At 41.7% G+C, this 20,936-nt stretch overlaps 1 protein-coding gene across 5 annotated transcripts in view; it reads left to right on the top strand.

The window, feature by feature from the left end:
• Positions 1-20,936, top strand: part of SPIRE1 (spire type actin nucleation factor 1) — a 197,140-nt gene that overhangs the window by 126,685 nt on the left and 49,519 nt on the right. For all 5 annotated transcript variants that reach the window (XM_023228440.3, XM_023228441.3, XM_023228439.2 and 2 more), the window contains exons 5-6: positions 5,660-5,737; positions 12,450-12,614. In XM_023228440.3, coding sequence (XP_023084208.1) covers positions 5,660-5,737; positions 12,450-12,614 — 243 coding nt within the window. The remainder of the gene's footprint in view (positions 1-5,659; positions 5,738-12,449; positions 12,615-20,936) is intronic.

Here is a 20,936-nt window from a genome sequence, read left to right as displayed (position 1 = left end):
TGAGGTGAAAGGATGGCTTGAGCCCAGGAAGTTGAGATTGCAGTGAGCCATGATCACACCATTGCAGCAGCTTGGTCAACAGAGTGAGACTCGGTCTCAATTAATTAAAAATTTGTTCAAGGAATTTTTGAAATATATTCCTTATTATAATACATTTTAAAATTTCTAACTGAAAACAGGTACACATGGCATAGGGAATTAAGAAAGTTTAAATGGTGGAAATGGTGATCATTAAAATGCTGTCATAAAAATACTTTATTATTATATTATTTTAATATGTGAACATATATGTGAATAAGAAGGATTTAATTAGTAAAGGGGTACGTATATGTGAGCTGATGTTAAACCTGCATTTGACATACTTCTGATTCACAGAGTGGATTTTGTTTAAGTTGCCAGGAACTGAAAATGTTGGCATAGAGCAGTTCTAATTGCCAGCCTGAGAATGGTCATGTCAGAAATGGGAAGCATAATTGCCATGTGGGTTCTCCCGATTAGAACTTTCTCACCATATCTCAAGCACAGGTTGACATCTGTTATTACATTTCTGCAAGCAAAAAAAAAAAAAAAAAAAAATCATTCAGAAGCTAAAGTATAATTGGCAGAAGCTTGGATCTAAAACAAGAAAAATCTGTAATTTACTTTCAGATAACTCATTTGTTTTTGCTGCTAACTAGAAAAATTGAGCTTTCTAGCCACATATTTGATCAAGCTTGTTTGATTACAGTATTTATAGATTCTAAGCTATCTACGTTGATTTATTGCTGAGTCAGGATTTGATTTGATGAAGAGGCTAAGGAGAGGTATCATTTTGTGAAACACATTCACTTAGAATAAAACATTTTTGTGATGGAGTAAAAGTATTCACAATCAAATCCTCATAGATATTCACTGACTTACAATAACTAATACCTACTGAATGTTCAGTATGGTCTGAGCTGAATGCTGTGTTTCATCTCTATTCTGGTGTATTTCTTCTATAAAATCCAAAAGATAGCTATTATTATTTGTACTTTAATATATGAGAAAATCAAACAGGATCACAGCAATTAAAAAATTTGCCCAAAGTCACGTAGCTGGAAAGTATCTGAGCTATAGTTTGTGCTACTGTTCAAAAAAACAAAGAAATGTGAAATTCTTGGACCATTTAAATTACCTTCAATGTTATAAAGAACAAACAGATAGTTTTTCTTAGTGGCAAAGAGTGAGGGATTTGATCACAGCACAAATAAAGGTAGAGATGTAGGCAGGCCTAACAGTGACATCCTGCTGACTACGTTTAGTCAGGGATGTGTTGGAGAATAGTAAAAATTAAGGTTGGATGGAAAAGGGGCCCTGTTTTGGTGGGCATTGAAGCAAAAGAGTTTGGATTGAATATATTTCGCTGCTTCTCACACTATTCTACCAAAGTACCCCGAAGACATAAAAGCATGAACTCATATTTGTAGACTATGAGGACATATTAAATCATCACTTTCAGTTGCAAATGACAGAAACCCACTCAAATAAGCCTGGGCAGAGCAGGGGAGAGATGTATTGGTCACATAATTGGGAAGTCTAAGGGTACAGCTAGTTTTAGGCATAGTTGGATCCAGAATCTCAAACACTGTAATGAGGGCTGGCATGCTCCCTCCCTTCCCTCTCCAGCCCTTTCCAGGACAGTCTCTTACTACCGTCTACAGCCCTATTCTCACACTCTACCAATTTAGCAACTACTCTAGCAGGAAATCTTTTCTGTCAATTGGGGCAAAAAAGTCTTAGAGGAAGATTTGGGGTCATATACCCACTTAGTAACCAGTCACAGTGGCCAGGAGATAGGCTGTGCTGGCTGGTCTGGGTCATGTTCTTAAGCTTGTAAATAGGAGGTGAGGTACTGGGTCAGCTCTGCTCAAACCGTATGGGATGCGTTTCTCAACAGAAGGATCTTTATCAGAGGAAGGAGCAGGAAGGGTTTCTTGACAAAATGAATGCTGTCCACTGAAGGATGTATAATCTAGTTCAAGTTAAAATGTCTTTGAAACAGTGGATTTTACCTTTGAAATTAATGTAAGTTTTGTCTGAGATGTCTGTTGTAATATTTTTTTAATGTTCCATGCTGTGGATTAAGTTCCTCTAGGATTTCCTTGGGGGACTCCTAGGGGTAAAATGTGAATTCAGGAGGTTTTACTGGGCATGCTTTTGGGAACACCTATAAGGGGTAAGGAAAGCAGGATTGAGCAGAGGGAAATGTTGAAATGCAATGCAGATGCAGCAGAGGCCTCAGCCGATCCCACAGGGAGCTCAGCAGCTGGGAGTGGTTCTTCAGAGATGTCCGAGATTGAAGCAAGGAGGCCTGATCTGTGTACTTCCTCACAGACCAGTGACTGGATGCATGTTACTCTAGGGAGGATGTAACTTTGACAAAGCAGCTTCCTTTGGCCAAGGGCAGTTCCTGAGGAGGGTTAAGTAGTGAGCCTTTAGCAGACATCTCCAGCCACTAGTGGAAGAGCATGCTGTTCCTGAAACAGAGGGCAGCTTACTGCAGCTTTCATTACATTAATTCCAGGAAAATGTGTCGTGTTTGTCTGTTGTTTTATTAAAATTTTGTTTTATTTTATTTTTTTGAGACAGGGTTTCTCTCTGTTGCCCAGGTGGGAGTGCAGTGGTGTGATCTTAGCTCACTTGTAGCCACAACCTCCCAGGCTGAAGTGATTCTCCCACCTCAGCCTCCTGAGTAGCTGGGACTACAAGCAAGCACCACCATACCTGACTAATTGTTTGGTTTTTTTTGGAGAGATACGGTCTTACTATGTTGCCCAGGTTGGTCTTCACGTCCTGGCCTCAAGCAGTCCTCCTGCCTCAGCTTCCCCAAATATTGGGATCATAGGCGTGAGTCACTGCACCTGGTCTGGAATTAAAAAAAAAAAAAAATTCACACACACAAAAAACAGTATAGGTTCATAAAGATGAGTTTATTCATGATTTCAGCTTTTTTCATATTTTTATGGTTTATAAGCTCCTGGGTAAACAGTAGTACAGTAGATATATATATATATATATATATATATATATATATATATATATATATTTGTTTTTTTTGTTTTTTGTTTTTTGTTTTTTTTTGAGAAGGAGTCCTGCTCTGTCACCCAGGCTGGAGTGCAGTGGCCGGATCTCAGCTCACTGCAAGCTCCGCCTCCCGGGTTTAAGCCATTCTCCTGCCTCAGCCTCCCGAGTAGCTGGGACCACAGGCGCCCGCCACCTCGCCCAGCTAGTTTTTTGTATTTTTTAGTAGAGACGGGGTTTCACCATGTTAGCCAGGATGGTCTCGATCTCCTGACCTCGTGATCCACCTGTCTCGGCCTCCCAAAGTGCTGGGATTACAGTCTTGAGCCACCGCGCCCGGCCTAGTACAGTATATTTGATTCATCCACCTATTGACTGAATGAGACACTTAAATGTAATGTGAGCCTGGGTTGAAGATTTATTTTCCTAAAATGCAGAGCGTGTGTTTGTATGTGGTAGAGAAGATACTTCTCCCCAGCTTCCCTAGGGGATTCTGAATTTCGAGGAGAGCGTAGATTTTTCTCTGAATATTACTCGCTCTTATTGAGCTTCCTCTTACCAAAGTTGACCTGGTAAGGGCTATTAAATAGGTTTAAGTATTTAAACATGCATGGTTGAAAGTGTCTTAGTCTGCTTAATGAAGAAATATTTAGTAAGCACCTATTCTGTGCAAGGCACTATTTTGGAGATTTGTGAATCCCATCAGTGAACAAAATACAAAAACAAAATAAAAAAAATTCCTTCTTTCCTAAAGTCTGAATCCCGCAGGAGGTGGTAGACTGTAAACATATGAAATAAATCCATCCTATAGACCACTGAAAGGTAGGAGGAGATACGGGAAAAGAGGTAGGCTAGAGTAATTGCTAGTAACTGGGGAGGGGGCTTGGAATTTGGTCAAGATAGACCCCGTTGAGAAGGTGACATTTGCGCAAGTGTGTAACAGATGTGAGGTGATTCAATCTGGATGTTTGAGATGTAAAGCATTCTAGGAAGAAGGTGGCACCAGTGTAAATACCCTAAGGCTGTAGTGGGAAGAAATAGTAGGAAATGAGGTAAGGTGTGGTGACTCAAGCCTGTAATCCGAGCACTTTGGGAGGCTGAGGCAGGGGGATCGCAAGCCAAGGAGTTTGACACCAGCCCAGGCAATATAGTGAAACCCTATCTGAAGAAAATACAAAAATTATCCAGGCATAGGGTGCATACCTGTAGTCTCAGTTACTTGGGATGCTAAACTGGGAGGATTACTGGAGCCCCAGGAATTCGAGGCTGCAATGAGCTTTGCATCACTGCACTCCAGCCTGAACAACAGAGGAAGACCCTGTCTCTAAAAATAAATAAATAAATAAATAAATAAATAAATTTTTAAAATTAATATTTCAGACCAGGAATGGTGGCTCATACCTGTTATCCCCGCTCTTTGGGAGGCCGAGGCGGGCAGATCACCTGAGGTCAGGAGTTCGAGACTAGCCTGACCAGCATGGAGAGAAACCCTGTCTGCACTAAAAATGCAAAATTAGCCAGGCGTGAAGGTGCATGTCTGTAGTCCCAGCTACTCAGGAGGCTGAGGCAGGAGAATCGGTTGAACCGGGAGGTGGAAGTTGTAGTGAGCCGAGATTGCACCGTTGCACGCCAGCCTGGGCAACAAGAGCAAAACTCCATCTCAAATAAATAAATAAATAAATAATTCAAGTTTAGTATTCATTATTTTCACATCAAACAAGCTAGATTTCATACAGTGCATTTAAACAGTCTTGATCAATGTGGGGGTTAGGGGAAAATTTTTTAAAAACTCAGTTTTAGTGCAGGCAGGCACATAGCTCAGCAAAAAGTAAATATATTAGGGTTGAATTACTGTAAGTAGAATTGGTGTACCGTAAACTTAGAATTAATATGTGAATATACTTTAGCAACCAAGATTTTCCTAAAGTTGCAAGTGTTGAATTGATGCAGTTTGAGGCATTTTTATCTATTAAAATTTACTTATCAAATTACTTGATAAATACATATTGAACATCAGCAAGTGCCAGTGCTTATGTGGCCTCTGAAGATGGGATTCTGCCTCATGCAGTCTAGAGGGAAGGCACTAATATGTGTAAAGTTACAATGTTGATAAGAGCTATAGAGGTATAATGGTGCTATAAAATTTTAAAATAGGGGGATTTTGACGTACTCAGGGAGGAAGGGAAGTCTTGTCTGAAGAATCTGTGATTCTGTTGAGTGTGATGTCTGAAGGAAGAATGAAAGTAGACAATGACAGAGACCAGCCATGGGGTGAGGAGAGGAAAGCATCCGGGATCAGATTGCTTCAGAAGCCCAGGCAAAATATGATGGTGTTTAGAGTAAGGAATTTGTAGTAGAGATGAAAAGAAGAGAGCTTACGTTAAAAAAAAAAAAAAAGTTGGGTTGGCAAGACCTGAGCAATCTCAGTCCATCCTCAGTAAAATGGATCCTCAGGGTTCCATTTTAATTGGATCTAGAGTTTACAAAGCAATAGATTCTATACTATTTCCTTCACTGACACTTGAATATATGTCTTATCTGAAGATATGTGTTAGGAATTTTAATTTGAGAAGGTAAGTTAATGAAATTTTTATGCCTGTTTTATTTTAACCTGTAGAATCTTAAGAAGATTCAAGAAATGGAAAAGAGTGATGAATCTAGCACAGACTTGGAAGAGCTGAAAAACGCTGACTGGGTAAGAGCCGGAAATGCTTTCTGATCTGTTTACTGTGTAAGAAATAGTATATACATATATATATATATATTTTTTTTTTTGGACAGGGTCTCATTCTGTTGCTCAGGCTGCAGTGCGATAGTGCAGTCTCGGCTCACTGCCACCCCCACCTCCTGGGTACTGCAGCCCCTGCCTCCTGGGTTCAAGTGATTCTCCTGCCTCAGCCTCCCAAGTAGCTGGGACTTCAGGCATGTACCACCATGCCTGGCTGATTTTGTATTTTTAGAAGAAATAGGGTTTCACCATGTTGGCCAGGCTGGTCTCAAACTCCTGACCTCATGTGATCCTCCCACTTTGGCTTCCCAGAGTGCTGGGATTACAGGCATGAGCCACTGTGCCCAGCCTGTATAATGTTTTTTTAAAATGCTACTTATTGGCCAGGCATGGTAGCTCACACCTGTAATCCCAGCACTTGGGGAGGCCAAGGCAGGAAGATTGCTGGAGCTTAGGAATGCAAGACTAGCCTGAACAACATAGTGAGACCCTATCACTAAAATGGGAGGATTTTTATTATTATTAAAAATGGTAATAATAAAAAAATTAACTAGGCTGGTGACATGTGCCTGTGGTCCCAGCTACTTGGGAGGCTGAGTTAGAAGGATCACTTGAGCCCAGGAGGTTGAGGCTGCGGTTAACTGTGATCACACCACTGCCCTCCAGCCTGGTCAACAGAGTGAGACCCTCTCAAAAAAAATTAAAAAAATGCTCTTTATGAAGGACTGTAGTATGAATTGATATATAAATGTGAATGCTTAGTCTTACATTTCAGGAAATATCTATTCCCCATTTTAAAAAGCTTTCTGGTTTTATTAAAACCACCCCCAATGTCTCTGAGAATTTTAGTGTTTTAAAATATTAATATTTCTATTTATGTTAATACCTTAACACAGCGGTCCCCAACCTCTTTGGTACCGGAGACTGGTTTTGTGGAAGACAATTTCAAGGATTGGGGGTGGAGGAGTGGTTTCAAGATGAAACTGTTCCACCTCAGATCATCAGGCATTAGATTCTCATAAGGAGCATGCAACCTGGATCCCTCACATGTGCAGTTCACAATAGGGTTTGTGCTCCTTTGAGAATCTAATGCCGCTGCTGATCTTACAGGAGACAGAGCTCAGGCATAATGCTTGCTCATCCACCGCTCACTCTGCAGCTCAGTTCCTGACAGGCTACAGACCAGTACCAGTCAGTGGACTGGGGGTTGCAAACTCCCGCCTTAACATATTCTCTTTTTTTTTTTTTTTTTGAGACGGAGTCTCGGTCTGTCCCCCGGGCTGGAGTGCAGTGGCCGGATCTCAGCTCACTGCAAGCTCCGCCTCCCGGGTTTACGCCATTCTCCTGCCTCAGCCTCCCGAGTAGCTGGGACTACAGGCGCCCACCACCTCGCCCAGCTAGTTTTTTGTATTTTTTAATAGAGACGGGGTTTCACCGGGTTAGCCAGGATGGTCTCGATCTCCTGACCTCGTGATCCGCCCGTCTCGGCCTCCCAAAGTGCTGGGATTACAGGCTTGAGCCACTGCGCCCGGCCAACATATTCTTGTGTATAAAATTTAAGCTATGTTTTCAGGATTAAGTGTGAAACTAACGGCGTTGTACATTTATTTATCCAGTGAACAGTTATCTGGATGAGGACCCTGGGAATGCAGAATAAACAGAAGACAGATTTGTAAAACAGATAATGTGGTTTATTCATGTGACACGCTTTGAGTATTTACAGTTTTTCAGGCATAGTACTAAATCCTAGTGACTCCAAAAATCTCTGCTCTCGTATAAACTTAGAGTTGGTAGGCATGACAGCCGTGGGGACAGAACAGTGAATGTTGCAGAGTGTGTTGGATTGTGGAAGTCCAAGGCCAGGCATGGTGGCTCACGCCTGTAATCCCAGCACTTTGGGAGGCTGAGGTGGGCGGATCACTTGAGGTCAGGAGTTCGAGACAAGCCTAGCCAACGTGGCCAGCCATGTCTACTAAAAAAGACAAAAATTAGCCGGGCGTGGTGGTGCGCAATTGTAATCCCACCTGCTTGGGAGGCTGAAACAGGAGAATAGCTTGAGCTTGGAGGCGGAGGTTGAGGTGAGCTGAGATCGTACCACTGCACTCCAGCCTGGGCGACAGAGGAAGACTCAAAAAAAAAAAAAAAAGATTGTTGAAGTCCAGGTATCAGGAGGAAGGCACATTTTAGGATTCTGACTTTTTAGGTTAAGAATGCCAGATAAATCATGCCATTATCATATGAATGGGTTGCTTTTGACCTAATAGGTTTTAATTGTTTGTCACATTATTTTCTAACTGTTTTATTGAGATACAATAGATATACAGTAAGCTGCACAAATGTAAAATGCATAACTTAATAAATTTTGACATATGTTTTGTACATATATATATGTATTCACCCGTGAAACCATCACCGCAATCAAAATAATGAGCCTATTTATCACACCCAACGTTTCCTCATACCTTTTTATAATCCTACCTCCTGCCTCCCTCCTCCCCAGTTTCCAGGCAACTAGTCGTGTGCTTTCTGTGACTATAGATTAGTTTGCACTTTCTAGAATTTTATATAAATGTAATCATATGGTATGTACTGTTTTGGGGGTTTAGTTTTATTTTTTTAGATGGAGTCTCTGTCTGTCGCCCAGGCTGGAGTGCAGTGGCATGATCTCGGCTCATTGCAACCTCCACCATTTGGGTTCAAACAATTCTCCTGCCTCAGCCTCCTGAGTAGCTGGGATTACAGGTGCACGCCACCACGCCCAGCTAATTTTTGTATTTTTAGTAGAGACGGGGTTTCACCATGTTGGTCAGGCTAGTGTCCTACTCCTGACCTCGTGATCCGCCCACCTTGGCCTCCCAAAGTGCTGGGATTACAGGTATGAGCCTCCGTGCCCAGCTGGTATGTACTGTTTTTGGTTTGGCTTCTTTCACTCTTCATAATTGTTTTGAGATTTCATCCGTGTTGTCTGTATCCATAGAGTATTGAGAAGTATTCCATTGTGTGGATGTATCGCAGTTTATTCATCTGTTGCTGGTCATTTGGGTTGTTTCTTGTTTGCAATATTCTTAATTTATTGATAGATATCTTCAATCTATTTGGAACTTTCAAGACAAAACAAAAAAATACTTGCCTACGTTGTCTTAAAAGCTGGTATTATTTGTCATTTTAGAATAAAATTGATTATTGATTTTCCTTTATGTAGAATACTTGGATAGTGTTGTTCTAGGTGTATATCGTCTTGGCCAATAAATTTTAAATTGGTTTTCCAGTCGTTGAAACCAGATAAATAACTTCCAGTGTTCAAAAGTTAGCAAACAGCTAGTATAAACTTAAAGTAAAAATTTAATTTCTTACTGTAAGCCTCCTTCATTTGAAAACTAGTGTCGGGCCGGGCGCGGTGGCTCACGCCTGTAATCCCAGCACTTTGGGAGGCCGAGACGGGTGGATCACGAGGTCGGGAGATCGAGACCATCCTGGCTAACATGGTGAAACCCCGTCTCTACTAAAAAATACAAAAAACTAGCCGGACGAGGTGGCCGGCGCCTGTAGTCCCAGCTACTCGGGAGGCTGAGGCAGGAGAATGGCGGGAACCCGGGAGGCGGAGCTTGCAGTGAGCTGAGATCTGGCCACTGCACTCCAGCCTGGGCGACAGAGCGACAGCCTCCGTCTCAAAAAAAGAAAAAAGAAAAAAAAAAAAAGAAAGAAAACTAGTGTCATCCCTGACCAGAGAAGCACTAAGTCCAGCGGGAGTTACATTTGCGTAGATCACCAACTTCCTCCTCACAAGACCACTAAGTGAATTACCTAGAAAGATTAGAATGAAAAGAGCAAAGAGTTGAGAGAGAATTAGAATGTCTTTAGTAGCAGATTCTAGTTTCAGAATCTTCCTAATGGGATAAGGGATAAATGATAATCTCCAGGAATGCATATGATGACAGTTGTCTGTTATTTTATATAATAACTGCGACTTTAATTTCTGAAAAGTAGTATGTAAGATTTTTTAACTAAACAATTATACAAACAAAACCGACTATATAACAAAGTATGGGCCAGGCATAGTGGCTCATGCCTGTAATCTCAGCACTTTGGGAGGCCAAGGCGGGTGAATCACTTGAGGTCAGGAGTTCAACACCAGCCTGGACAACATGACGAAACCTGAAAATACAAAAAATTAGCTTGGTGTAGTGGCAGGTGCCTGTAATCCCAGCTACTCAGGAGACTGAGGCAAGAGAATCACTTCAATCCAGGAGGCATAAATTACAGTGAGCCAAGATCACACCATTGCACTCCAACATGGGGCGACAAGAGCAAGACTCCATCTCAAAAACCAAAAAGAACAAAATGTGTTTGAATCCTTTCATGAATTATAGCAAAAGCTTCTATTGTGGGTAACTGTCCCCTGTCCCCTAATTTAAAGCCCGAAGGGAGACTTTTAAAAGATGAGACGATATTTGGACTGCATCTTAAAGGAATGAATAAGAGAAGTGTGGGCCGGGCGCGGTGGCTCAAGCCTGTAATCCCAGCACTTTGGGAGGCCGAGACGGGTGGATCACGAGGTCAGGAGATCGAGACCATCCTGATCTACACGGTGAAACCCCGTCTCTACTAAAAAATACAAAGAACTAGCCGGGCGAGATGGCAGGCGCCTGTAGTCCCAGCTACTCGGGAGGCTGAGGCAGGAGAATGGCGTGAACCTGGGAGGCGGAGTTTGCAGTGAGCCGAGATCGCGCCACTGCACTCCAGCCTGGGCGACAGAGCTAGACTCCATCTCAAAAAAAAAAAAAAAAAAGAATAAGAGAAATGTGGAAGTTGGGACAAAAGCATTCCCAAGAGAGAAATACGGATATTTTAGGGATATTATTTTAGAATATCTTTAATGGCAGAATCAAAGAATCTTTTTAAATATGAATATTTTAGGAGATATCTAATGCTACACCATAAGTACCTCAAATCCTTTTTGGAACAAGAGGATGGGAAATGGTATATGCTTTTTATATTTTTTGGTAGCTTCTCATTGTCCAAACCCAACTTTTTTTTTTTAATTATGAATCATTATTGAGGATGTTTTGAGAAATTTAATCAGTTATTTTACATAGAAGATTCTTATGAAATAGATCACTTGATTTTACAGTAAATAGATGTAAGTAACTATTATGTCAATTTTTTTTTTGGAGATGGAATCTCACTCTCTCATCAGGCTGGAGTGCAGTGGCGCTATCTTGGCTCACTACAACCTCCGCCTCCCAGGTTCAAGCGATTCTTCTGCCTCAGCCTCCTGAGTAGCTGGCACATGCCACCACACCTGGCTAATTTTTTGTATTTTTAGTAGAGATGGGGTTTCACCGTGTTAGCCAGGATGGTCTTAATCTCCTGACCTCATGATCCGCCCGCCTCATCCTCCCAAAGTGCTGGGATTATAGGTATGAGCCACTGCGCTCAGCCATGTCACTTGTTAATTTTAACAAGTTATAGGTTTTTAGCTAAATATTGTGATGGACTTTAGTCAGGTAGAGACTTTGGCACATTATAGGCAGGAGAACAAAAGACTTAAAGTATAATAAGATAAATATAAATAGATTTTGTATTATTTTATGTTTTTTATTTAATTTTATTTATTTACTTATTTATTTGAGACAGAGTCTCTCACTCTGTTGCCCAGGCTGGAGTGCAGTGGTGCGATCTGGGCTCACTGCAACCTCTACCTCCTGGGTTCAGGCAATTCTCCTGCCTCAGCCTCCTGAGTGGCTGCGATTATAGGCAGATACCACCAAACACAGCTAATTTTTGTACTTTTAGTAGAGACAGAGTTTCACCATATTGGTCAGGCCGGTCTCGAACTCCTGACCTCAGGTGATCCACCTGCCTTGGCCTCCCAAAGTGCTGGGATTACAGGCGTGACCCATTGCACCCAGCCTTTTTTAGTATTTTCTATGTACAGAGCACCATCCACTGATTCTGATATTCTCAACAAGTAATGAAGTACCACTTCTTTTATTGATAAGGAAACTACGGCTCAGAAAGGTGCAGTAACTTGCTCCATGTCAAATAGCTGGCTGTATGTCAGTCAGCTGTGGTCACAGTAATACTGTGTAATTCACCACTACAAAATCACAGCCGCATAAAGCAAAAGCACTTACTAGCTCATGGGTCTCCAGATCCCCGATGGTAGCTGCACTTTACAGGTATCTCATCTATCCTGGGACCACAGGCTAACCCAGGCTTGACATTCTCATGGCCACAATAGAAACACAAGGGAGAAGCCCATTGTACATACGCTTTTGAAGCCCTTGGTCTTGTCATACCCACCACTGTTCCAGTGGCCAAGCAAATCATATAGCCAATCCCAAAGTCAGGGTGTGGGAAATATAATCTCCTTTAGTGAGCAGAGTCACATAGCAGCATAGACGCAGGAAAGCATGAAGAACCTGAGCCCTTAGTAAGCCTACCACAGTGGTGGAGCTTAGGTTTAAAGCCATGTGCCTCGGCAGGTAGAGCCTGTGGATTCTCTACTTTCTTTCCACTCATCTTTTAGTACCCAAAATCTAATTTTTAAAATAGTTTTTGGTTGGTTTACTCGTTGTTTTGTAATCCAGGCTCTTCATTTATTCTGTATGACTAACTGTTTAGAAGAAACTAGTACTTTTATTCGTTGATGTCTCTCTATCCTTGGTTCTTTCAGGCACGATTCTGGGTACAGGTGATGAGGGATTTGAGGAATGGGGTAAAACTCAAGAAGGTCCAAGAGCGGCAGTACAACCCTTTGCCCATTGAATATCAGCTCACCCCTTATGAGATGCTAATGGATGACATTCGCTGCAAAAGATACACCTTGCGAAAAGTGATGGTAAGTAACCAAACTGTCAGGCGGGGCGTGGTACCTCACTCCTGTAATCCCAGCACTTTGGGACGTCGAGGTGGGTGGATCACCTGAGGTCAGGAGTTCGAGACCAGCCTGACCAACATGGTGAATCCCTGTCTCTACCAAAAAATACAAAAATTAGTTGGGCGTGGTGATGCACACCTGTAGTTCCATCTACTCGGGAGGCTGAGGCGGGAGAATTGCTGGAACCCAGGAGGTGGAGGTTGCAGTGACCCAAGATCGAGCCACTGCACTCCAGCCTGGGTTACAGAGTGAGACCCTGTCTCAAAAAAGAAAAACAAAAAACTATTAATGGACTCAAATGGTTATTCATCCATAATTGCATTTGTTGAAAATAATTTTAATATTAAATTTTAAAAATTATTTATTTTTATAGAAGTAATACTTGATGATTATAGAAAATTTGGAAAGCACATTAAGCTTAAAGAAGGAAAGTGACAAACATGTAATTCCATAACCCAGAGAGAAATTTTGTTAACATGTTGATCAATAACCTTTAGCCTTGTTTCTATGCACTTTATTTGGGCATACTGAGTTAATATAGAATGTTTTGTTTTATTACTGGTTGTTTTGCTTAACATATCGTGATTATTTTTTCCATGTCATTATATATTCAACATTATTTCTAAATGGCTGTATCTTTTCTAGCTTATGGCTATTCTGGAGTTTATTAAACAAATCACCTTGTGTCCCTTTATAAGCAACATATCTTGGGTATCCTTGTATGTAAGTCTTTTTAAATGTCCACCATGAAATCCTTAAGTTCCTAGATGTGGAACATCTAGTTCATTAGCAAATTCTGACAGCTCTCCCTTTAAAATATATCCTGATTCTGACCACTTCTCTCCATCTCCACTTAAGAGACTTTTTTTTTTTTTTTGAGACAGGGTCTTGCTCTGTCACTCAGGCTAAAGTGCAGTGGCACGATCACAGCTTCATTGTAGCCTCAACTTCCCAGGTTCCAGTGATCCTCCCACCTCAGCCTCCTGAGTAGCTGGGACCACAGGTGTGCACCACCATGCCCAGCTAGTGGTTTTTGTATTTTTTGTAGAGACAGAGTTTCACCATGTTGCCCAAGCTGGTCTCAAATTCCTGACTGAGTTCAAGTGATCAACCTGCCTCCGCCTCCCAAAGTGCTGGGATTATAGGCATGAGCCATGGCACGTGGCCAAAATATCTTCTATTCCAAGCCACCATCATCTCTCATCAGACTATGACACTAACCTCTAAGTGGCCTTCCTGCTTTCACCCTTGCCCCTTTCAATCTATTTTTCCCAAAAACAACCGAGTAGGCTTCTTAAGTAAAAAATATGGTCATGTCATTGCTCTACTCAGAACCTTCCACTGGCTTTTCATCACACTTGGAAGAAGTTCCATGTCCTTACCGTGGCCGGCACAGCCCACACGGCTGGATCCAGGTTACCTCTCAGACCTCATCTTCTGCTGTGCTTCCCCGCAGGGTTCTTCTTGTTAGCCACCCTGGTCTCTGCCAGCGTCTCAGCAGTGCCTAGTGTGCTCCTGTAACACAGCCTTTGCCTTGGATATTCCTACTCTCAGGAACTCTGCTCTCCCACATAGCCACATAATTTGCCTCTTTACTTTTCAGGCCTGTGCTCAAGTTTTCCCTCATTAGAAAAGTCTTCTCCATCCCTTTACTCTCGTGTTTCACTAGCTGACATTGCCATGTATTTCCAGATTTACTGTCTGTCTCCCTCACAAAGACAAGAACTTAGTTATTCTCACTGTTTATCCCCTTTGACAAGAACATGGGCCTGACATGCAACCAAATACTGAATACTGTGCTCAATAAATAGTTATGGGATGGATTAATGAATTCTATCCACATTTTTTAGGAAATTTAATCAAAGTTATTTTATGTTAGAAGGTTCTTAAGAAACATCACTTGGTTTTTTGTTTTTTATTTTTGAGACAGTCTCACTCTTTTTGCCCAGGCTGAAGTGCGATGGCGTGACCTTGGCTCACTGCAACCTCCGCCTCCCAGGTTCAAGTGATTCTCGTGCCTCAGCCTCCCAAGTAGCTGGGATTACAGGCGCGTACAACCATGCCTGGCTAATTTTTGTATTTTTAGTAGAGACGGGACTTCACCATGTTGCCCAGGCTGGTCTCAAACTCCTGACCTTAGGTGATATGCCCACCTCAGCCTCCCAAAGTGCTGGGATTATAGGCATGAGCCACCATGCCCAGCCATGTCATTTGGTTTGATAGTTAAGTGGCTATTTGAGCTGCTCGTTAATTTTAATAAGCTAAACATTTCAACTAAATATTATATTTATTTACTTTTCATCAAATCTGGTTTACTTTACAGATGAGAAAACTGAAATTTAAAGACGCTCAGTAGTAAATTCCCAAGTTCAGACAGCTGGTTACAAGGTATAGCTGAGGGTCAGCCTCATTCTCTCTGACCCCAGTGCTCTGTGCTATGTACATATTCCCCAGTTGCCCTCAGAAATACTGTGATGATGATTATTTATAACAGAATAGTTTTGCCCGTTGCTTCACATCCTTGTACAAATGGGTGTCCTTTGTGGCTGACCAATTTGACTGAAAGAAAATATTCTTTCATTTTTAACATCTACATTTATTTCATGCTTTTAAACATTTAAAAATCTATGCTAGCTGTTTCTATTCGTTAATTTTATTTTAATTTAACAAATATTTGTTAAGGACTTTTTATGTGCTAGACCTTATTCTGACTCTGGAAGGACGTATTACAGTCTCTGTTTGTTCTCTCAAAGCTTCCAGTATTTTGGGAGCCACTGATAACCTGTAGGGAAGCAACTAAGCAGGGGGAAGAAAACCCCAACATACACAAAGACCAGGAAACATGAGAACAACAAAAACAACTTGCCATCATTAGAGGACAGAACAGAATGCAGGAAACTGGAAAGGTGAGAAGAAAAGATGACTCAGGACAGAACCCATGCGGCCTTGGGCTGCAGTAGAGGAATCTGGCAGAATAAAGACGGACAAGGCATAGCCAGAGAGAAGGCTGGAAAGACAGGGGAGGTGGAAGCGCAGCTGCAAAGAGCAGGTGGTGTTTCAGAGAGGTAGGATGAGCACTGTGAAATGGTTAACAGATTTAGCAACATAGAAATTGTTTGATCCTTTTATTAAAGTAAGAGAAACCAGGTTTTATGGTAGTAAGTGAAGCAGTGGTGACAGTGAGCAAACAGTATGAGTTTTTTTTTCTTTTTTCTTTTTTTTTGAGACGGAGTCGGAGCGCAGTGGCCGGATCTCAGCTCACTGCAAGCTCCGCCTCCCGGGTTCACGCCATTCTCCTGCCTCAGCCTCCCGAGTAGCTGGGACCACAGGCGCCCGCCACCTCGCCCGGCTAGTTTTTTGTATTTTTTGGTAGAGACGGGGTTTCACCGTATTAGCCAGGATGGTCTCAATCTCCTGACCTCGTGATCCGCCCGTCTCGGCCTCCCAAAGTGCTGGGATTACAGGCTTGAGCTGCCGTGCCCGGCAAGTTTCTTTTAAGCAGTGTTTAAAAGAAGATGAAGGATAGCATCTGGAGGAACACACAGGGCATTTTCTTTTTTTTCTTTTTTTTTTGAGACGGAGTCTCGCTCTGTCGCCCAGGCTGGAGTGCAATGATGTGATCTCTGCTCACTGCAACCTCCGCCTCTTGGGTTCAAGTCATTCTGCTGCCTCAGCCTCCTGAGAAGCTGGGATTACCGGTACCTGCCACCACGCCCAGCTACTTTTTGTATTTTTAGTAGAGATGAGGTTTCACCAGGTTGGCCATGCTGGTCTTGAACTCCTGACCTCAGGTGATCCACCCACCTCAGCCTCCCAAAGTGCTGGGATTACAGGCGTGAGCCACTGCACCCACCAACACAGGGTATTTCCTTGTATGTGTGTGCCGTGGCTTGCGTACCCAGCCCCCTATTAATAGATATTTGGTGGTTTCCAGTTTTCATTGTTTTAATCCGTATTATGATGAACATCCAAATGCAAACATGTTACTCAGTTTTCCCTGTGGCTTAAATTTTTATTGGTGAGATGAATAGATCAAATATAATGCACATTTTATTGCTTTTTTATAATGTATGTTTTAAATTTTAGTACTTAATATTTTGCAAAATTTCTCTCCAGAAGGGTTGTACCAATTTACATTTTTACTAGTTTTGCAAGACCATTCCTATTGCCAATACTGGGTAATGTTATCTTTCTCAAAAGTGTGTACTTATTTGAACTTTGTCCTCTCTGATAGGGGGAGCACCTAATGTTAATCTCAGTTGATTCTCCTCCTTATCCAAAGGAATTATTCAAAAATTCATATCATTGTTAAAATAAGTCCTAGTAGATCATTAACGTTTCTATTTATCATTAATGTATTTTACCTGTCATCTTTGATATTGCTAAATCTGTCTTGCTTTTTGTTTTTCTTAGTTTTTAGCAGTTTTACACTGCAAGAGTCTTCCTCTTTTTATCAGAGGAAATAATTGTGCTAAATAGTAGTCAACCTGTTTGATACTAAGAATTATAGATTCCTTTCGAAGTTGCTGATTTAACAGTTCTCAGCTAGTCTGGGAATCTGTATGTTACAAGCACCCTAGATGAGGCTTAGGGAAGTAATGGTGTGTGATAGACAGAATGACAAAGAACTATGCATCCAAAATGGAAAATATTTGCTAGCATAAATAATTATATTTCTCCTGTGGTAAATAAAAGACATTTATTGATTGATTAGATAGGGCCTCATTCTATTGCCTGGGCTGGAGTGCAGTGGCATGATCACGGCTCACCACAGCCTTAACCTCCCCAGCTCAAGCAATCCACCCATCTCAGCTTCGTGAGTAGCTGGGACTACAAGTGTGCAGCACCACGCATGGCAGTTTCTTTTAATTTTGTAGAGGCAGGGTCTTGCTATGTTGCCCAGACTGGTCTTGAACTCCTGGGCTCAAGCAGCCCTCTCACCTCAGCCTTCCAAAGTGCTAGGATTATAGGCATGAGCCACCACACCTGGCCTAAAAGTCTTTTAAAATAAGTCTGGGCCAGGCACAAGGGCTCATGCCTGTAATCCCAACACTTTGGGAGGCCAAGGCGGGTGGAACACACCATCAAGAGATTGAGACCATGCTGGCCAACATGGTGAAACCCCGTCTCTATTAAAAATACAAAAAGTGCTGAGCGTGGTGGTGCGCACCTGTAGTCCCAGCTACTCAGGAGGCTGAGGCAGGAGAATTGCCTGAACCCAGGAGGCAGCGGTTGCAGTTAGCTGAGATCCTGCCACTATACTCCAGCCTGACGACAGAGCGAGAGTCCGTCTCAAAAACAAAGAAAAAAAGTCTGACTTTTTTCTTCCAGTTTTCCTTTTTATTATGTATTTTTTAAATTGAGATAAAATTCACATAATTTCATCACCCCAAAGGGAAACCCTGTACCCATGAAGCATCACTCCCATTCTTCTCTCCCCTTATCCCCTGGTAACCACAAATACTCTTTCTGTCTCTGTGAACTTACCTGTTCTAGATGTTTCCTGCATATTGCCGCCTCATGGATGACCTTTGGTATCTGGCTTTGACTTAGCGTAATGTTTCAAGGGTCATTCATATTACAGCGTGCTGAGGTACTTTGCTCCTTTTTTTTTTTTTTTTTTTGAGACGGAGTTTCACTCTTGTTGCCCAGGCTGGAGTGCAATGGCGCGATCTCAGCTCACTGCAACCTCCGCCTCCTGGGTTCAAGCCATTCCCCTGCCTCCACCTCCCAAGTAGCTGGGATTACAGGCATGCACCACCACAGCCAGCTAATTTTGTATTTTTAGTAGAGATGGGGTTTCTCCATGTTGGTCAGGCTGGTCTTGAGCTCCTGACCTCAGGTGATCCGCCCTTCTTGGCCTCCCAAAGTGCTGGGATTACAGGCGTGAGCCACCGTGCCCAGCAAGGTACTTTACTCCTTCTTATGGTTCTACAGATATATCATATTTTGTTTATTCATGACCCAAATGGACATTTGGGTTCTTTCCAATCGGGTTCTTTCATTTTCACTAGCATGAGTAGTGCTGCAGTGTATAGTAGTGTACACATTTTTGTTTGAATACCTGTTTTCAGTTATTTGGAGTATGTACCTGGGAATGGAGTGGCTGGATCATATAGTAATTCTATGTTTGGCTTATTGAGAAACTACCAAACTGTGTTCCACAGCAATTGCACCAATTAATATTCCCATTAGCAATGTATGAGGGGCCCACTTTCTCCCATCCTTGCCAGCACTTGCTATTGTTCACTTTTTTTTTAATTATGACTCCCCTAACAGTGTGATATGATATCTCATTGTGGTTTTGATTTGCATTTCCCTGATGACTTACAATGTCATACATGTTTTCATGTGCTTGTGGACCACTTGTATATCTTTGGAGAAATGTCTGTTCAGATTTTGAGTTCATTTCTTAAAATTTTAATTTAAATTTGGGTGTACATGTGCCTGTTTGTTACATAGGTATATTACATGGTGGTGGAGATTGGGTTTCTAGCGTACCCATCACCTAAGTAGTGAACATTGTACATGATAGGTGACTTTTCAACCCTGACCCCCCTCCCAACCTCCCCACTTTTGGAGTTCTCCAGTGTCTACTATTTCCATCCTTGCGTCCATATGTACCCGTTATTAGCTTCCACTTATAAGTGAGAATCTGCAGTATTTGGTTTTCTGTTTCTAAGTTAGCTCACTTAGGATAATGGCCTTCAGTTCCATCCATGTTGCTGCAAGGGACATGATTTCATTCTTTATTTAAGGCTGTGTTGTACTCATTTTTTAGTTGGATTGATTGTATTTTTGCTGTTAAGTTGTAAGAGTTCTTTATATATTCTGGATAGTGGACCCCTGACAGATACATAATTTGCAAGTATAGAAAAACCCATTCTGTAGACTGTCTTTTCACTCTCTTGATAGTGTCCTTTGATGCACAAAAGTTTTTAATTTTGCTGAAATACCATTTATCTATTTTTCCTTCTGTTACTTGTGATTTTGGTGTCATATCTAAGAATTCATTACCAAATCCAGTTCATGAAGCTTTTCCCTTATGTTGTCACCTGAGACACTTATAAATAGTTTTAGCTCTTATATTTAGGTCTTTGATCAGTTTTTTTAGTTAATTTATATATATGGTGTGAGGTAAGGGTCAAACATTATTCTCTGTCAGAATTCCAATGACAATTTTTTTTTTTTGGCAGAAATGGAAAAATCGATTCTAAAATTCTTACAGAATCTCAAGGAATTCCAAATAAAACAATCTTGAAAAAGAAAAAGTTGGTGGGCTTGCACATCCCCATTTTACAACTTACAACAAAGCTGTAGTAGTCAAAACAGTGTAGGATATAAAAACAGAATTCAGAGTACAAAAACAAACTCATACACCTATGTTCAATCCATTTACGACAAGGGTGCTGAGATCGTTAAATAGAGAAAGAATAGGTCTTTTCACCAATTGATATTGGGACAACTAGGTATCAACATACAATGAAGATTGTTTGGCCCTTACCTCACACTTCTTGAAATTTCATTAGGGGACCAATATCAATCACTAAACTGTAAGTTGGTTTTGTAAATTATTAGCTGTGGTCTTATGTCATCATTAATGGTTCTGTTTCATTTAAGATAAAAATAAAAGGCCAGACACAATGGTTCATGCCTGCAATCCAACACTTTGTGGGAGGCCAAGGCAGGAAGATTGCTTGAGCCCAGGAGTTTGAGAGTAGCCCGGGCAACTTAGTGAGACCCCATCTCCATGTAAATAAATAAATAAATAGCCAGGGTGCAGTCGCTCACACCAATAATCCCAACACTGGGAGGCCAAGTGCTGGGATCACTTGAGCCTAAACATTCAAGGCCAGCCTAGGCAACATAGACCCCCATCTCTACAAATAATTAAAAACTAGCTGGGGATGGTGGTTCACACCAGTAGTCCCAGCTACTCAGGAGGCTGAGGTGGAGGGATCACTTGAACCCGGGAGGTCAAGACAGCTGTGATCACGCCACTGCACTCCAACCTGGGTGATAGAACAAGACCATGTCGCAAAAAAAGAAAATTATTTCAGAAACAGGATTGAGTACAGGGTAGACATTTTGAATTTTTCAAAGGAGATCATTTTATGTATTAGAATTTTTTTGTTGGGCCAGGCGCCCTGACTCACGCCTGAAATCCCAGCACTTTGGGAGGCTGAGGTGAGCAGATCACCTGAGGTCAGGACCAGCCTGGCCGACTTGGTGAAACCCCGTCTCTACTGAGTAAAATACAAAAAAGCTTTTTGTTTGTTTCAG

The sequence above is a fragment of the Piliocolobus tephrosceles genome, chromosome 18 (genome assembly GCF_002776525.5).
Source record: "Piliocolobus tephrosceles isolate RC106 chromosome 18, ASM277652v3, whole genome shotgun sequence".
NCBI lineage: Eukaryota > Metazoa > Chordata > Mammalia > Primates > Cercopithecidae > Piliocolobus > Piliocolobus tephrosceles.
Note: the sequence above shows the minus strand (reverse complement) of the source record. Positions and strands in the feature narration are given on the sequence as shown.